General features: G+C 39.0%; 1 protein-coding gene across 1 annotated transcript in view; it reads left to right on the forward strand.

Moving 5' to 3' along the window:
* Positions 1 to 386: 386 nt before the first annotated feature.
* FNDC3A (fibronectin type III domain containing 3A) overlaps positions 387 to 17,753 on the forward strand; it is a 49,198-nt gene continuing 31,831 nt past the window's right edge. The window contains exons 1-6 of the mRNA XM_010728806.1: positions 387 to 533; positions 4,961 to 5,198; positions 6,051 to 6,323; positions 7,879 to 7,937; positions 14,710 to 14,867; positions 16,026 to 16,085. Of these exons, the coding sequence (XP_010727108.1) occupies positions 402 to 533; positions 4,961 to 5,198; positions 6,051 to 6,323; positions 7,879 to 7,937; positions 14,710 to 14,867; positions 16,026 to 16,085 (920 nt within the window). The 5' untranslated portion in view covers positions 387 to 401. The remainder of the gene's footprint in view (positions 534 to 4,960; positions 5,199 to 6,050; positions 6,324 to 7,878; positions 7,938 to 14,709; positions 14,868 to 16,025; positions 16,086 to 17,753) is intronic.

Below are 17,753 nucleotides of genomic sequence, written 5' to 3' on the forward strand. Positions count from 1 at the left end.
TGTTCCTGTGGTGCTGAGACCATCTGAGGTGATAAGTCCATAGTAACAGACCACTTGTTCTGTAACTAATTTTATTTACTATTCTTAGCTTTTTAACTGAATACTGTCTAGTTTTATCTTTTCTTTCTGTTATTTTTTTTCTATTGCAAAGTCTATTCTATTTCCACTTTGTTTTGGGGTGCTTCTTTTGACTTGTCACTTGCAAAGAGACTTAAGCTCTTCCATGAGCTAATAGAGATATGAGAAATATATGCTGGACAATTATTTTTATTTTGTTTCTGTCTTTCTTAAATGTCTCTCATTTCTGAGAGGGCCCTTTGCTACAATTTATCTGTGTAGCCCATTGCCTTTTTTTATTCATGTTATGTTGTGTATTTTTCACAGAGACTTTGCAGTTCAACATGTTCTTTGAACTCTCAGTACAGGATCATGAGAATGTTTCTTTAACCCATGTAGGTCCTGCTCAGGTTCCAATGATGTCCCCAAATGGTTCAGTGCCTACTATTTATGTGCCTCCTGGATATGCCCCACAGGTATGTCACTTTGTTTGATTCTTTTTCATTTGTTTGCATGACAATTATATGGAAGCAGAACTGAAACAGCTAATTCAGTAAGTGAATGTGTCACGTTTGAGTCACTGTGGTCAAGGAAATAAATAATGGGAGGTATCCAATAATATCTCTGGGAGCCTTTATGTGTGCCCATTTAGTTATATATTAACTAATTACATGAGAATAACAGGTACAGTTCCTTATTTTGTTCAGGATCCTAATGTACTAGCTGTCCTCTGAACATTAAATACAGTTCATGACCCAGATAGTTCATTGTGCTGAATTTGGATTAGCAGATATTTTCTCTTGGCACCAATATAATTTTATGTATGATCATAGCTCACGTCTGGGAATTTCTTTGCAGATAGGGAGTAAAGCAGTTCTGTTAGAAAAGAAAAAAAAAAAAGTAGCAAATGTAGAAAAAAAACTGCAACTGTCCATTGAGAATAAGTCACTATGTAACATGTTTCTCTGGTTTAACTTGAGTTGGGGCTCTGCTTTTGTCACTGCTGTGGGATTCCTAATTTAAATGTCTGAAAACTAATTGTGAGCAAGGTAACCTCCGTGTTCTTTAAAACAGATGAAAAGGACGATTCCTCTTGCTTGTGTTTGCTATTATGCTAAGTTAGATGTATGGCCTTGTAGATGATCTCTCTCCCTGAGCAGTAGAGCAAGTGTAGGGTTAGTAGCTCAGATCTGGAAACCAGAGCAGATGAATATCATCCTTCACAGTGTCAATCTTTCTCATGGTCTTCTGTTGTGACCAGTCTTCCTGTGACTGAATTGTCCATGTGAAGAGAATATAATGCATAAAATGCAACAAAAAAATCCCCAGTGTCCAGAAGATGTAGCACAAATTATCTGAGCTAGATGAAAAATAGTCATCTAGTAAAAGAATACGCTGTTAGGGTAGACAGACTGGTTCATGTGCTCCCCCTGATTTTACCTCTGATCTGTTAGAGCTGGCTGATAAGTTGGTTCATACATCTTTCATAGCTGAACTCCAAAACAGTCAGAAGACAAATGATTTAAAAACAATGAAAGTCCATTTATCTTTAAGTCATAGCAAAAAGCCTTGGTTCCTAACTCATTTTTAAATAATAAGAAAAATTTTTGAACCGAGAAGTGAAGCTTTACTATATTCCTCAGGTAGTTCATTTCAGTTGATGAAGTACTTAATGCTTGAAAAGCTGTGTGACCTGTGACAATCTGAATTATTTTTATGAGGTATTATCCTCCCTTTGAGGCCAGCTTGCCACAGGCAGACTGAAGGACAAGGTTTCACTGGGACATGCTTGTTAGCTTTTCATTGGAGCTTGTTATACCAGCAGGTGTTGTGCTGGTGCAGCCCTCTGACTTCTGCGCTGATGGTGCTGCACGTCTGTCCAGCTCAGAGTGCAGGTGGAATAAGCCCTTGTCTGCTGTTTTCATCTAAGTGTCAGAGTCCAGGAAAACCTGTAGTTTCCAAGGCTTCTGAAGCATTTACTGCTGATAAAACGTACCAGCTGTTGTGGTTTATGTTGGAAGTTTCTGTGACAAGAAAGATTTGATAGAGGTTTTGCAAACAGCAAAAACTGCTGCAGTTGAGTTATCCTTTACTTAGTGCACCCCCAGCAGTATAGTTTCCATGATTTCTTTGGACCTAAATGTATTTTTAAGTCTGCAACTGCAGATATAATTTGAGAGCTATTGGAAGCCTAAAGCCATCAGTGTGGAAGAACAGCTTTAGCATTTTGTCTACACGTTTCTATTTAGTTCTGTTCTACCTCTGCTTGCTTCAACTTCTCTTTGGCTCTGACACAATGTAGTGTCCTCTGTTAGAAGCTGAAGACAGCAATAGAATAAAATATATTTATTTTTCTTATGTCACATAAATAAAAGGTATTTCATGAGTTGGTTTACTTCTCCCTTCCTTTTCTATTGAAACTGGAGTTCTAGAACTCAGAAAGAAAGCACATACATCATTATTCATCTTCTCTGAGCTGCCTGCATTCCCTGCCTGTAGTGAATTTCCCAGTGATGTTTGGTTGTCAAACAAGCCTATGCCAGAACTATATGTTTTGCTGGTACATTTAGGATAACAGCTTATTATTTAACTTAAGATGACATATTTGACGTGATGCTTTTTTTACACACTTTGCTAGGAGACTACAGTTGAGTTGATGTTGGATGTAGAGGCACAGTTACAGGCATAGCTTAAGGTCCCTGCTGCTATGAATTGGATATCTATTTCTGAGTTACTTAGTTTATAATCTGTTTGTTTTCTTGGACCTGCTGATAGTCTTAAGTAGCCTGTTTTTAAACCAGATCTGCAGATGAGTTTGTGATAAATTGGAATTTCTTTGTGTAAGCAAAAGAGACGCAAATGATGAAAAGTACATTTCAGTGTTTAGAGAACATAGCTGGAAAGCAGCAGTTGTAGTTGTATTTACTGCTGTTACTGTGTCCTGCCTTTAGGTACCATTCAGCTATCACTGCACAGATATGAAGAGCATTGTCTTTGCAATGTTACCCTTTCCCAGTAAGAGGCAGTTTCTGTAAATGAAAATAGTGAACCTACAAAAAAAACCCAACCACACGGTATTTATATGTTCACTTAGATCATTAGCTCCATTTACGTAAGTGGGATCAGTTCCATTGTATACACACTTTTGTCTTCTGAATGTTATTGCTTATATATAAAGATCTTTGTTCTACATTACACCAGAACCATACAGCCGTGTCTACATCATCTTCTTTCTTGCTACAGTTGGAAAGCTTTAAAACAATTTCCTAGACGTCCTCACTTACTCTGCATTGGTTCAGCTAGCAGGATGATTTGGGAATGTGCAAATTAGATTGCTATCAGAGGAAATAAAACTAGGAATTCATTCCAGACGTGTACCAGATGCACTCTAACCTCTAATGATAAAATGGCAAAAACAACGTTTGATCCTTCAAGCAGCTTTCTGTCATAGGCACAGTGGAAGTATTTATACCAGGGTATGGGACTAGAGCTACCCAGGCATAATTCTGTTAAGCTCAAACAATGGAGGTCAAAGCAGCTTGGCACCAAGTGCTTTGATCTCCTGATCTGTTCCTATTGCCCCAGATTACTCACTGGTGTACATGTACATGTTCCATACAACTCCAAATACCAAAGTGAAAATATTAAGTGAAAACTTAGAGCATAAGGTTGCCTTGTTCCCTGTTTTTGAGTATAATCATGATATTCTAGATTCCTTCCTTACTACCCTAATTTTCTGGATAAACATTTCATGCAGAAGCTTACCTTGCAGTCCTCATCTGGCATTGTTTTGCAGCATTTTACTAGGAAGTGGAGAACAGTATATCCATTGGGATCCCAGGTGCTAAGGCTATTAACCCCACAATGCATCTGAGACAAATCATGCCAGGACCATCTCTGGGTATTACCAACAGTCATATTTATTTGTAAATTTACTACTAGCAATACAAACTAGTAGAGAGTGTCACAATGGCAGTGTTTTCTATTTGTGGCGTGCTTCAGTGGGTGACCCCATTACTAACCCTTATCTAGGGATGATCATTTTCTGCTTCAGCACTTCTACAGAATCTGTCTTTACCTGTGTGAGACACCCTCCCATGTATGCTATGTGTACTGTACACAGAAATCCTCAGCTCCCTGCATCTTACACGTCTGCATTTACCCTCATGATGAGATTGAACTTCTGGAAGCATGGCTCAGGGCAGAGGGCTCTTCTGTCACATCTCTTGTTTGCCAGGGAGATTTTTATACAGCAAACAGAGGCTGCCATAGAAGCTCTTTTTTTTCACAGAGTCAAGATGCAAGATAATTTAACCGAGGAAAAACGACTTATTTTAAACTACATTGAGTTCTGAAGGAGTGAGAGGGCTGACTGCTATTCTGCTAGGTATTTTTTGCTTTAACAGCTTGGTGCAGACTGAGTCTGCTATATGCTGACAGAAGGTATCCCACATTAGCAGAGGAGGACTGTGTTGGGCACGTAGCAAAGACCAGGCACTGTTACGCCTTTTTCTCTCCACTTATGCTGTGTGAAGTCCATCCATCTATCAGATCACTTGCAGGGAACCATCTAATTGTTATACTGTAGAACAAACCCTAGGAGCAGTGTAGCATACACTGTGCATGAATGAGGATGGAAACAGGGCACTGGGGACAAGCTAGGTTAATGCCAGAAGTATATCTAGTTGTTTGAAAGACATTATTCCAGACTGGATGTGGCTCTGGGCAGCCTGGTCTGGTGGTTGGTGACCCTGCGCGTAGCAGGGGGATTGAAACTAGATGATCATTGTGGCCCTTTTCAACCCAGGCCATTCTGTGATTCTGTGATTCTGTGATTATTGCTTTATTCACTCTTTGCTCGTTACTAAGCTCTTGTCTTTGTGCACGGTCTCTCACTGTACAGGTTATTGAGGATAACGGCGTTCGAAGGGTTGTGGTGGTTCCCCAGGCTCCAGAATTTCATCCTGGTGGTCACGCAGTGATACACAGGCCTCCTCATCCTCCACTGCCTGGCTTCCTTCCTCTCCCAGCCATGATCCCACCTCCACCACGTCATATCTACTCACCAGTGACCGGGGCCGGTGACATGGCAACGCAGTACATTCCACAGTATCACACGTCCCAAATGTATGGGGATCTGGGTATGTAGCTTATAAAGCATTGCAAGTTCTGTCAAAGGAAATGGTGCTGTACTGGTTTCTGAAGTCTGTGATGTAGATATATATGCTTTATCATGCAGATAAGACTATATCTTGAATGGGAGCTGTACAAAAACATTTTATGAAGATGCCAGTCTTTTTGCTGAAACTTACTATTTCATAAGAAGTTCTTTTCACTTATTTGACTTGTCTGTTCAGTTACCAATTAAATATACTGATTATTTTTTCTGTGCAGCATTATGTGTAGGACTGACCTTTTCCAAAATCATGTTCCAAAACCATGTTCTCATTTAGCCTCGTGGTAGGGTTGCAGCAATGCCTCAATTTACCCTGTCCAGATTCAGTGTACTTACATGTTAGCCATGCTATCTTCAGTTACCCTATTCTTCAGAGGTTTCTGGTTTTCCTGTTGATTTCTGCAGAAACACAATTAAAGTAATAGAGGTCTACTTGCGTTCTCAACCTTAAAACTTCTATATTTTTTGTATTCAGCATTAGAGCAAGTTTCCTACCTTGTAATCAAGTACTTATAGGAGGAGGACTGTTAAGTTTATTCTGCACCTTACAGCTCACAGAAGAATACAGAAACATTTTAACATCAATTTTTAAGTGGAAAAATGATGTGAGAAGGAAAGATTATGCTTTTTCCTTTAACAGGTCATTAAGATCCGATTTCTGTGCATAATTTTACTTGCTGGACAGCTCAGTTTTATAGTAGGAATATAGATGTAATTTTGCACACAAGCATACGCTTAACTCACATGGCATTTTTAAATTGATTTTTGATTACATTCTGTTCTTTGTGATTTATTTGCTTATTTAACTTTCATTTAGATACCCTGCCTGCACATGGAAGAGCCAACTTTAGAGATGAAAGGTCTAGTAAAACATATGAAAGGTTACAAAAAAAATTAAAAGATCGGCATGGAACTCAGAAGGATAAATTAAACAGTCCTCCATCATCTCCTCAGAAATGTCCTTCTCCTACAAGTGAACCTAATGGACTTACAAAAGGACAGGACACAGCTGGTATAAGCACAGGTTCTACCAAAAGCAAATCAGTGGGTAAAGGAAAAAGCAATTCTCAGACAGACATAGAAGTAGAAGGTAAGTGTTAATAAAATATGTATGTAGCATATACTTTTAAAATATTTTTTGTGCATATATATAGATATATAGATATATATATATATATATATATATATGTGGCTGAGCACATCATTTGTAGGTTCAACACCATGCTTTGACAGTCTTGGGTCATAGCCTATAACTACACTGACTTACATGGAATGGAGTTAAGGGTGAGCAGCCTGCTCCTCTTGTTGAAACAATGCACCTAAAAGAGCAAAACTACTGCTGTGCAAGTCTCCATGTAGATTTGGGCAGATTTTATTAGTTATACTTCTTAATGCTGTATAAATAAAAGCCTCTGTTCTGCTGCCAAAGTTATTGTTGCTTTAGCTCTGTGGAACAACTGAATACTGATGGCCTGTCTGATATTGCAGAGAACTTGGAAAGAACTATAAATGTGATCAGGAGATCTACACTGAACTTGTTAAAAGAGGAATATTTTCTAGAAAAAGTATTGTTGTTCTATGAAATTCACATGATGTGTGTCTCTACCACCTCATTATAGAAGGACCTTTGTAACAAAATGGTCTTCACACTTGTCCTTGTGACTTCATATTTTTCTTATGTAGTGCATTTATTATTAAAACAGACTTTGCCAAGGCAAGGTGGCAAAATATGCTGTTCACATACATTATAAACATTATGTAACAGTTTTTTGCAAGTATTGATTTGAAAGATGGAAATGCCCATTTTTCAGGTTGTTTTGTTTCTTATTTCATAAGGCTTTTTGGAAAATGATGTACTGTAACTTAGACTTCTTCTAAAGAAGAAGAAATTGGAAATGTAATCAGTTTCAACAGCATAAACAATCTTAGAAATACAAAGTTGCAAATGGATTAAACCTGATTCTTTTAAAAGATTTTTTAACATTTGTTTTCTTTTTTTAAAAAAACTTTTTAGTTCAGTGGAGGGTTTTAAATGAATTAAAAATGTCTGTCTGCTCCTCCAAAGTAGCACATATAGTATGTGCACTTAATACTATTGAGATGATCATATTTTTGTACTTTGCAAGAGAAAGCACATACAGACATTTTCTACAGACTTACTCAGTGCTCTGTAACATTCAGATATGCCTTCAGCTGAAGCAGAACACCTTAAGTCTTTTCACTGAGGTGTAGCTGAGGTTTATCACTCTGTAGTTGATGGAGGCCAACAGCATTACCAGCAGTCATCCAGATGATGAACAATAAGGTATTTTAAACTACTGTAACTTGTCTCTATCCAAACAGAAATCTGCAGGAAGTATGTCAGCCTTGAGGTTAAATTCTCCAGAGCAATAGTTTCAAGTTATACACTGGTAAAAGATAATCATCTTTTCTGTATTTTAAATTGTAGAACAGATTTAGAATCAAAGTGAACGATAACTATGGGAGCTCTTTTAGTTTTATGTTGCTCTAGATGAATGCAAGTTGACGTGGTGTTGTTTCATACATAGTTCAGTCTATATGCAGTTGTTGAAGAGCTGTTTCAATAGAAAATCACTGAACAATGATTCATGGGTACTTTGTTTGCTTTGATTTTGTTTTTCAAGAAAAGGATGAAGAAACAAAAGCACTTGAAGCACTTCTTTCTAATATAGCCAAGCCAGTGGTAAGTAGTTACAGCTTTCTATAAAATCAGAGTGTATCTGTTGCTATTATTATACAGTGATACCTCCTTTTCTCCATCCAAGTTCAGTTCTTCAGTTCTCAGCATTAATAAAAACTCATTTAACTTTCACTGACTGAAATGCAAATGACCAAAGTTATTTTTAACATGTTAACATTTATGAAGCCAGAATTGTCTCAATACTTAATATGTGGAATTCTTTTCATTACAGTCATCCCTTAAGTATTCATATGCATAGATAAGATCTCCCTTGAGCCTTCTCTTTTCTAGGCTAAACAGTTCCTCTTGCCTAGTGCCAGGACCAAAGGCCATGGCTGTGATTTCTTGCAGAAGATGTGCGTGGAACTATTTCTGTTTGCCTGGTTCCACACTTCTAAAGAAGACTGGAGAAAGGAATTTAGGATTTGATCGTCTTTTTGTAGTAGACCAGAAAGAAATGCAGAATGTCTGCATGGACCAGAAGACCCATTTGTTGCCACAGTTCAGAAGGAGCTTTAGTTAAAACAGAGTATCTCATGTCCGTGCTTTTGCTTTGCAGAGCAATGTCCATAAATCCCTAGAGGAGGTTGTCAGAGGCTAGAGCCAGGCTCTGTCAGTGGTGCCTGGTGCCAGGACCAGACGCCATGGGCACAAACTGGAGCCCAGGAGGTTCCCTCTGAACATCAGGAGCCCTTCTGTGCTGTGCAGTGACGGAGCACTGGCACAGGCTGCCCAGAGGCTGTGGGGTCTCCTCCTTGGGGGTCTCCCAGAGCTGCCTGGATGTGGCCCTGGGCACCCTGCTCTGGGTGTCCCTGCTGGGGTGGGGATGGAGCAGAGGGACCCAGAGGGCCCTGCAACCCCAACTATTCTGTGATTCTGTGGTGCTGCAAGAGCTGAGCAGGGATAAATAACTACAGTCCTAAATGTTCAGAATCCTGCTGTGTCAAAGCATCAGAATGAGACAGCATTTCTTTGCTGCCCCTGTGTCAAATTCTGTAAGTAATGATTGAGGGAAATGAGATGGAGAATTGGATAGGAGTAAGCTAAGCTTGGCTGCTGCTAGGATGAAGATAGCAGCTGTAACAGTCAAGTTCAGGAGCCCTGAACAGCATGTCCTTGGAGACCAGAACTGGTGGAGAAGCAATAAGAAGAGTTTTTGGAGAATAAAATGGGACTGGAAAGAAGGCTTATGAAGATTAAGGTGTGAATGGAGAAAGAAAGTGAGGAGCAGATACAGCTCCTGGCAAGGAGTACAGATCCAAGACAGTCAAGACTGAGGGATCCTAAAATAGATGAGGAATACGACTTCAGAAATTGAGTCAAGAAGCAAATAGAACTGTGGGCGTGAATGGACAAATGGCTTTTTTATTTGTTATTTTTACAAGCAGATTGATAATGGAAGGGTTGTGGGAGTCTGAGTGAGAGTGGAGGGGATGATGGGCAAGTAGCAGGAGGCTGAAAATCCCTAAGAAGGGTGAAGATCGTAGAATAGCTTGGGTTGGAAGGGACCCCAAGGATGATTAAGTTGCAACCCCCCTGTCACAGGCAGGGCCTTCAGCCTCCAGATCTGGCACTAGATCAGGCTGCCCAGAGCCCCATCTGACACTTTGAGGGATGGAGCATCCACAGCCTCTCTGGGCAGTCTGTCCCAGCAGCTCACCACTCTCTCTGTGAAGAGCTCATATTTGTGAGACAGGGAAACCAGAACTTAAAAAGAAGACTAAAGGGCAGAAGAATGGTATGGAATAAATGAATGAGTACAGATTGGAATGAAGAACCAATGGTTAGGAACAAACTTCAAAAAGTTGCCAAAAAAAAGATCAGGAAAGGTTATGGCTGCGAGGAATGAACATAGGTCTGTATCTGCTAGCATTAAGTTTTGCCCAGGACCTTTGATGTAATCCAGCTTCCCTAAACCTCATCATCTTTCTGACAGCAGGTACTTGAGAAATACACCAGCAGAGGTTTTATTTTGCAGCCTGTTATCTCGGTTCCCAGCTGTGCATTTAATCTTCATACATGATACTAAATGCCAGTTGCTATCACTACGTTACATCAAGCAGTGGACACTTGTGCAAGACTTTTGCTTTTGAATGTTACATTTTAGGAAGATATGCATCAAAATAGTGTCAGAAGAATTATATTCTATTTCAAAGTGAAACAGTGAAGATTTAGTGCTAATGCTGGGCCGTTGTGTGCAAGATTACAATAGCTTTTTTTTTTTTAATATGGTAACATGCTGTTTTTTTCTATATGGACCCTGCAATTCATAGTACAAATAGATCTGCTTTGTTAAGGGATCAAGACTGTGCAGGCTGTGTAGCTAAAGGGACTGGTGCCTTAGACCCCTTTTGACTATTGATCACAAGAGTCTCTTAAAAAAACATGTGCCTAGTCTAACCACATCGGAATGGCCACAAAAGCAAATTGTACTGCAGGGTTAACTTACTGTAAGATAGTGCTAGCCCTTGGACACACAAGGCAACAGTGTTCTCAGTAGCCCTCACATCATGGTTGTGAGCTGTGACCTTGGCTCCCAGAGAATGTGGATGATGCTTTCTATCCTGACTGAAGTGAAGGGCCTAGTTTTCTCGAAAACATATATATGCACAGTCTTCTGCCCAGTGGTCGGGGCATACAGGATGCCATCCAAGTCAGGAATGTCAGCAGTGACTGCATTGCCATGGGGAGTGATAGTTGAGCATGCTAGGGCAGTTAGAGTGAGACAGTGAGAAGTGTACTAAACAAGTGTAGCATCAGCCGTGCTGGCAGAGGACATACATAGAAATAAAGCAATAGTGTCCTAGTGCATCTCTGTCTTGTTTCCTTTTGCTTCCTTCCACTCAGAATATTCATCCGTCCATCCCCTGGAGGCAAGCAGGACTAGTCTCACTGTTTCCCCCCCACCCATGACCTTTCTTGAATTTCACTGCATGTAGCTGTGTGCCTGCAAGTGCTCTCTTTGCAGAAGACCTTTTAGCAGGAGATCACAGGCCTAGGCAGCAGTAATCTGCTATGAACCAAAGAGCACACAAGCAAAAAGCCAGATTTGCAGCAATCAGAGCAGCTTACTCTTTGTGAAGGCCAAGGACAGTCAGAGCTGTGGATGAGTGGAAGGCTAGCCGATGTTTCACCTAGGGGAATGTGATGAGATGAGAGGAAGGGAGATTGTATTCCCTACTGAGGCCTTGCATGATCAGAAGCAAGCCTCCCACAGTTTCTCCAAGGAAATACTGTCCTCGTCTCCCACAAGTGAACAGGGAGATTGTTTTTCTACACCTTGTGATTGTAGTTATCATCAGAAATATTTCTGCAGGCTTTTGATCAATGTTTTTCTTGTATATGGGGATTCTTGGTTTTCTTGATGCTCCTATTTCCTATAAGCTCCTATTTCCTTGTTGAACTTCAGTGCTAGCGCAGGGAATACCAGGTACTAGCTGTGATGGCAGTCAGATGATCAGATGGTCATGCAGGTGCTGCTCAGTACAGTGCCCACCGCATCATATCCTCCTTTAGGAGACCTGGAGTGTTGGGCTTCCCCGTGTCTCAGTGTGCTCTATGGTGAGTTTTTAATTAATGCATCTCTTGTCAGTCCGGTGCATTATGAGGCACATGAGCCTTGCTGCTTCCAGAGTCCTATTGGATGTTTTTTTATGAACTATGTTGACTCCTCAGCATTCAAGCAGTCTGCACCAGCCATCGTGTTCACTAAGCAAGTGGCAAAGGAAGTACAAGAGAAGACAAGGGGAACTGAAAAGACAAAAGCAAAATGAAGAATGGATATTTAATGAGAAGAAGGGATAGTCACTCATGGTTTTTGGTTACATAACATTATAAAGTCCTTGGGAGTACATTATGTTTTGTAGCTCATGTGTGTTCTTTTAGAACATAGTGCTGTTCACTTATCAGTTAAGTAGCTTGTGCAATCCAGCTGGCACATATTAAAACTGTCTTTCTTTTTTTTTTTTTTTTTTTTTTTTAACCTTTTTAACCAAATGGCACATCTTTAAAAAGGAGATGAACTTGTCCAAGTTGGACTTCCCAGACCACCTCAGTTTCCTCAGTGTTAGGGTCTAAGTATTATAATCTGCTTTTGAAGAAGCACAGAATGTTCAGAGCTGCAGCCAAAATCAACTACAGTTGCTTGAATAAGTAATTAGTAACATGAAGTTTTTCAAATTTACTCCTGAGTGTCTCAGATTGGGCAGCTAGGAGTAGTGGATTCTTCTGATTTTAATCTTCGTTCTTCAGAAATACTTTTTCCCTCCACATATCACAGAGATACCTGAAAATATGCTGGTGTTCTGCACTTGAGAGATGATGGGAATTTCTGAAACTCTAAGTGATTAGTTCTCATACTAAAGCTCTGGCTAGTGTTAAAAAGTCAAGTATTGGGATATTTCTGATCATCAAGTATAAAGGACAATAGCGAATAATTGCTTAATGAAGTAATTAGTAAATGACTGTCACAACTTGAGCAGGTTTCTCCCAGATCTTCAGGTGTATAGCCCTTACACTTATTTCTTAAGTAGTTCACTCCCCAGTGCTCTTCAGCAATGCTTGATAGTTTAGGTTTGGCTTCTTGCCACTGCTTGGTTTAACACGAATGTACATCACAGAAGGGAACCAGTATGTGACCACCTGGTTTAAAGTTGACCATCCATTTTCACTGGGCACTATCAACTGGACCTGGTGCCTTTGCCACAGGTTGTTGATTTTCTAGTCCAGCTACAGTGTTATATGGGGTGAATATGGATTTCTGCCTCATTAACTGTTAAATGCTTTCTTTCACAACTTTAACTTGTACACCAGCAGAAATAGAGCAGTACCTGACTTGGAGCTTTCCTAATAGATTTCTTAAAATGCTGTTTTTATTTCATTGAATCTCTTCCCTTATAAATTCTAATAAATTGTAGCTTATTTACAATATTTTCCTCCTTTTTCCCTATACACATATGTATATGTGTAGGTACAAAAAGAAATTATAGCAGCTTTTTTTTAATATATACACTGTTGCTTTTTATGTTTTAAGATATCCTTAATTCCCAACTTATCATAGAATCATAGAATGGCCTGGGCTGAAAAGGACCACAACGATCATCTAGTTTCAACCCCCTGCTATGTGCAGGGTTGCCAACCACCAGACCAGGCTGCCCAGAGCCACATCCAGCCTGGCCTTGAATGCCTCCAGGGATGGGGCATCACAACCTCCTTGGGCAACCTGTTCCAGTGCGTCACCACCCTGTGTGTGAAAAACTTCCTCCTAACTTCTGCAAATACTTTTCACTTTGCATTTCTGTTCATGTTGAATTACACTGACTGTTGCATTTTAAACTTTGGCAAATTGGCCACAGCAAAGCTTCAGATCTTCATAACATTGTTTAGTCTCATACCCTGTTTACACAAAGTAAAACAACCAGAACAACCTACATGGTCACTGATTTTTAGCTTGGTGCATAATATAGTTTCATTGTGTTATAGTTACTGTGTGCAAAGTTGTCATCTATTGTTTTAGATGCCTTACAGAAGTTCTGTCTGTTTTCAGTTGACTAGCAAATATTTGCCCTGGATGAATAACTCAGGGTAATAACTTTTCTTCCAGAGACTTAAGACCAGGATTAAATATTCTTTCCTGACTTTTGTTGCAATACAAGAGATTTCCACTATGCACCTTGTTTAATTTCACTAGTCTAAGTTCTGTGAGTTGAATGTTGTCTTTGATGTACCAGTGTTGTCTTTGATGTCCCACTCTCTTAACTCTCTCTAGTGAACAGCTGAAACTTCTAATGCTTGAATGTTCCAGTAAGACATAATGCCAGCTTTCATTCATACCAACCTGACTTAGTCTGTGTAAAAGACATACTAGAATGTACAAAGAGAAGTGTGATCTATGAAGTGTATAAGGCAGTTTGGCACTAGTAAAGCATTACATTGAGTATTGTAACTCTGGGCAAAGCATTGAAGGTAATAGAACAGAAGTAAATAATCAAAGAGAAGGGTGAAAATGACGAGAGATTCAGACAAGTGAGGGGAGTCTTCAAATGCATAAGAAAATTGCTGAAAGGAAGGGGAGATCTGATGTTCAAATCTATAGCAGCTAAGGCAAGTAGACTTAACTGATAGAAAAAGGGATACTACCTGGAAATTAGGAATAACATTTATCTGATGCCAGTAACCCAGTTTCTCTGTTTCAATGTTGAAGTTGACTCATTTGGATTAAGAGCACCAGTTGTGAGAATAGTATTTTGATTCTCAGACTCTGGTAATGTGTTTCCAAAGGCAACTATTCAAAATATATCTTTTTACTATATATATATATATATATATATATGAGTGATACTGTGAAACTAGTCATTTGGTGTAATGTGTTGTCAGTTCTTTTGAAATGATTGGTAATATTAGGCAGGTGCAACATACAAACTACTTCCCTGGGCATCCTGTTCCTGTGCCTAACCTCTGTAGCCCACTAGATGGCATTCGTTACTTTGCAATCAGCCCTAGGGTAACAAGTTTTCTCGTTTCCAGCTTGATTTCACAGAATCATAGAAAGATTAAGGTTGGAAAAGACCTCTAAGATCATCTAGTCCAACCATTAGCCCGTTCCCACCATGCCCACTATATCCCTCCGTACCACATCTACATTTCATCTGTAAAAACTAATCAGTAGCTCATACATCAGTATAAATAGTCTGATTTGCTAATGATGCATAGTTCTCTTCTGTTTATACACAATAGCATTTAAGTGGCAGAAGTCTCAAAAATTGTATTTCTTCAGGTGTCAGACATTCAGGCAAGAACAGCACTGCTTATGTGGTCACCTCCATCCATTGATGTCGGAGAAGACACTGACAAGAGGAACATACCAGGGGTTTATACTTACGAAGTGATGATTTCAAATACCGGGAAAGATGGAAAGTACAAAACTGTATATATGTAGGTGTTCATTTTCTTTATTTTATTGCTGCTGCATTTAATTGTGTGGCTTAAAATCTCATTCAGATCTGCTTGTTGTTTGGAAATTTAAGTAATTAGCAGCTTTGTGCAACATCTCTTTTTGAAACAAGGTCTTTTCTTCGGTTGAAATGGCTCTGTTTCATTACCAAAGTCTATACTAATAATTAGAATATGAAGACTGTTAGATGTTGAATGTGTTTTAATATTGCTTAGCTGTACTGACATCAGCTACAGTAGAAATTTCAGCTTTTCAAGTAGTAAAGCACACAAATAGTGACAGATGCAAATTTTGCATGTGTTTATGTACTCCTGTACTTGTCTCTCCTCCCAGTAAGGGTATTTCTCCTTTCTGCTTGGCAAGAGATTGTTACTTTATGAAATAAAGTAGATTCTCGCATAACACAACTCTAGCAGCATTGAAACAAGCTAAATTCTCAAGCTGTTTAATTTGTAATCCAGTGGTTTTTAATCATGTTTTTTTTTTCCCTGCAATTTGAAGAAATTTAGCAGTAAAATTAATCATTAAAGATAAAGAGCTATCTAATAATGACAAACCTTTGCATTTAGTGAGTTTATATTAGCCATCTTTCATGAATTTCTTAGGAGCAGCTCATGAATCACAATTTGAATATCCCTGCCTTAGAAACTAGATGAAAGAGCTTTTCTAATCTAGGCTGATTCAGTAAAAGCAGAGTAATAGATGTTTCATAGATGCCTTTTCTGCTTACTAGGCTCTAATAAGTAGGTATATGCAATCATATACAGTTTTAGGTAATCGTGTTTGTAAGGCTGAAGAGTTATAAATATCCATGTTTCTACAGGTCCCAATTCTTTTGTACTTTTTTTCTAAGAACATGCACACACTCCAGCATGTCAGCTAGTACAACTGAGTAAGGAAGAAGGTAATTCTTATTTAAAAACAAAAAAGGCAAAAAACAACAAAAACAAAGCAAGGGAAGCCTATAAAATTCCAAGATTAATGTGTCTTCATTTTAGCATGCTTTAGCAACAGAAACAATCTACTGACAAATATGTTCCTTACAAGGAATGTTAAGGTAGATGGGTTAGATATGTGCCTTTTTATAAATGCATGTAATTCTAAAATGATCTCTTTAACAAAATCATACTTCTTTTCAGTGGAGAAGAAAATAAAGTTACTGTAAATGATCTCAGGCCAGCAACTGATTACCATGCAAAGTGAGTATCTTCCTTTTCTGATAACTAAATTCAATGGAAACATTTTAAAAGTTTCACTCTGTCTGCACATTTGATTGCAAAAACCTTCAGAAATTATCTTTATCTCTTGGTACCCTTCTGATGAGTCACAGTGGTAGCTGAAATACTGCCATTTTTAAGCCAACCTTTTTTGTTTAGTTCATCACATAATCAATTTTGGAAAACATGACATTTTTTGCTACCTCACCCAATATCTATGTTCTTTACTTGTCACTTCATGCCAATGCAGTGATCTTTTTATTTCCTTCAAGCCATGCACCAATGGCACCATGCTTCTTTTATGCCATTTCCTCACAAGTAGTAGAGGTGCCTTGCACAAGAATGTTCTTCCTACTGGTACTTCACGCTGCTTTCTCCTTGTTCCAGTAGACCAGTCTGGAAATCCCAAGACTTTTGTGCTCAGAAGTCATTTAGAGGCAGCTGGTAGGAAGGACAGGGTGCATAAGGATGTGAGTCAGAAATGTGCCTCTTTCCATGTGCAATGGGGAGGAGAAGGATTTCAGTTACAGAGTACTCTCGTGATTCCCATTTGCTCAAAAGGGAGTGCTAAATTCTGGCTTATCAGTGTGAGGGACTTCTAGTGCCTTTTCCAGGGTTTTGTCCATTACCAAACCGAAAGCCGAAGAAGGTTTTCTGTTCATCCCACCCTTCTCATTTATGGTATGCCACTGTGTTCAGGAGAAGCATGAGTGGTAAATTGACTAGACTTTCATATGCAAGTGTTTCTCTGTGATTTTGTTACTATTTTTATTAATATTTAAGCACTTTATCCAATTACATTTAAGTTGAAAATATATGGAGCTTAGAGGTGATAATCCAGGACATTTTTTCCCTGTGAATGTCCTTTTCTATCAGGTTGTGTTCAGATTCCAGATTCCATTTTATTTGTTTCTGATCACTGTAGAAGATTCATGTGATTAGATGACTTAGCCATCTAAGTTCTTCTTGAACTAGTAATTAGAATTCTGCCAGTGTGACCATTGCCAAAAAGGAAGATGAGAAAGACTGAGCTATGAAGATAATGGACAAATTTGATATCTGCAACTTTTTGTAAAGACAAATAACTTTGTGTGCAACATTAGTCACTGTTAGATGTTTTGGTTTCCATGCTCATGTATTCTGCAGTGTCACATTTCCCATGACTTGCTGTTCATAAGCTTCATAAGCAGGTGACACAGGTCTCATACGTTACAGTGATCAGAGGAAAGGGTTTGTTTGTTTGTTTGTTGGTTGGTTTTTTTGTTTCTGTCTTTCAAAGAAACAAGTGAATCAGAAGAAAGTAACGCATGCATTCACCCAAGAAAGAAACGAGGCATAGCTAAGCAGCTGCTAGGAAAAGGAGGAGGGTGGGAGAAGACCAGGAAATAATCTTTTATTTCATGTTGGAGAAGAGCTACGAGCAAAGCAAACCATTCCTTTTTGAGGCAGAGGCAACAATTCATTCTTCAGAAATACAAGAAGAGCTTGTGCATAGCCTTCCTAAAGGAAAGGACAGGGTGAAACAACTCAGTAAGCTCTACTAAATGCAAAAGATAGTCTGAAAGTACCTTAACAGCTTCATTGTGCCTATCTCACAAAAGCACTTGCAGAATAATTATCTGTATTATGAGTTCAAACAGCAGATAAGAA

Source organism: Meleagris gallopavo, chromosome 1 (assembly GCF_000146605.3).
Source record: "Meleagris gallopavo isolate NT-WF06-2002-E0010 breed Aviagen turkey brand Nicholas breeding stock chromosome 1, Turkey_5.1, whole genome shotgun sequence".
NCBI lineage: Eukaryota > Metazoa > Chordata > Aves > Galliformes > Phasianidae > Meleagris > Meleagris gallopavo.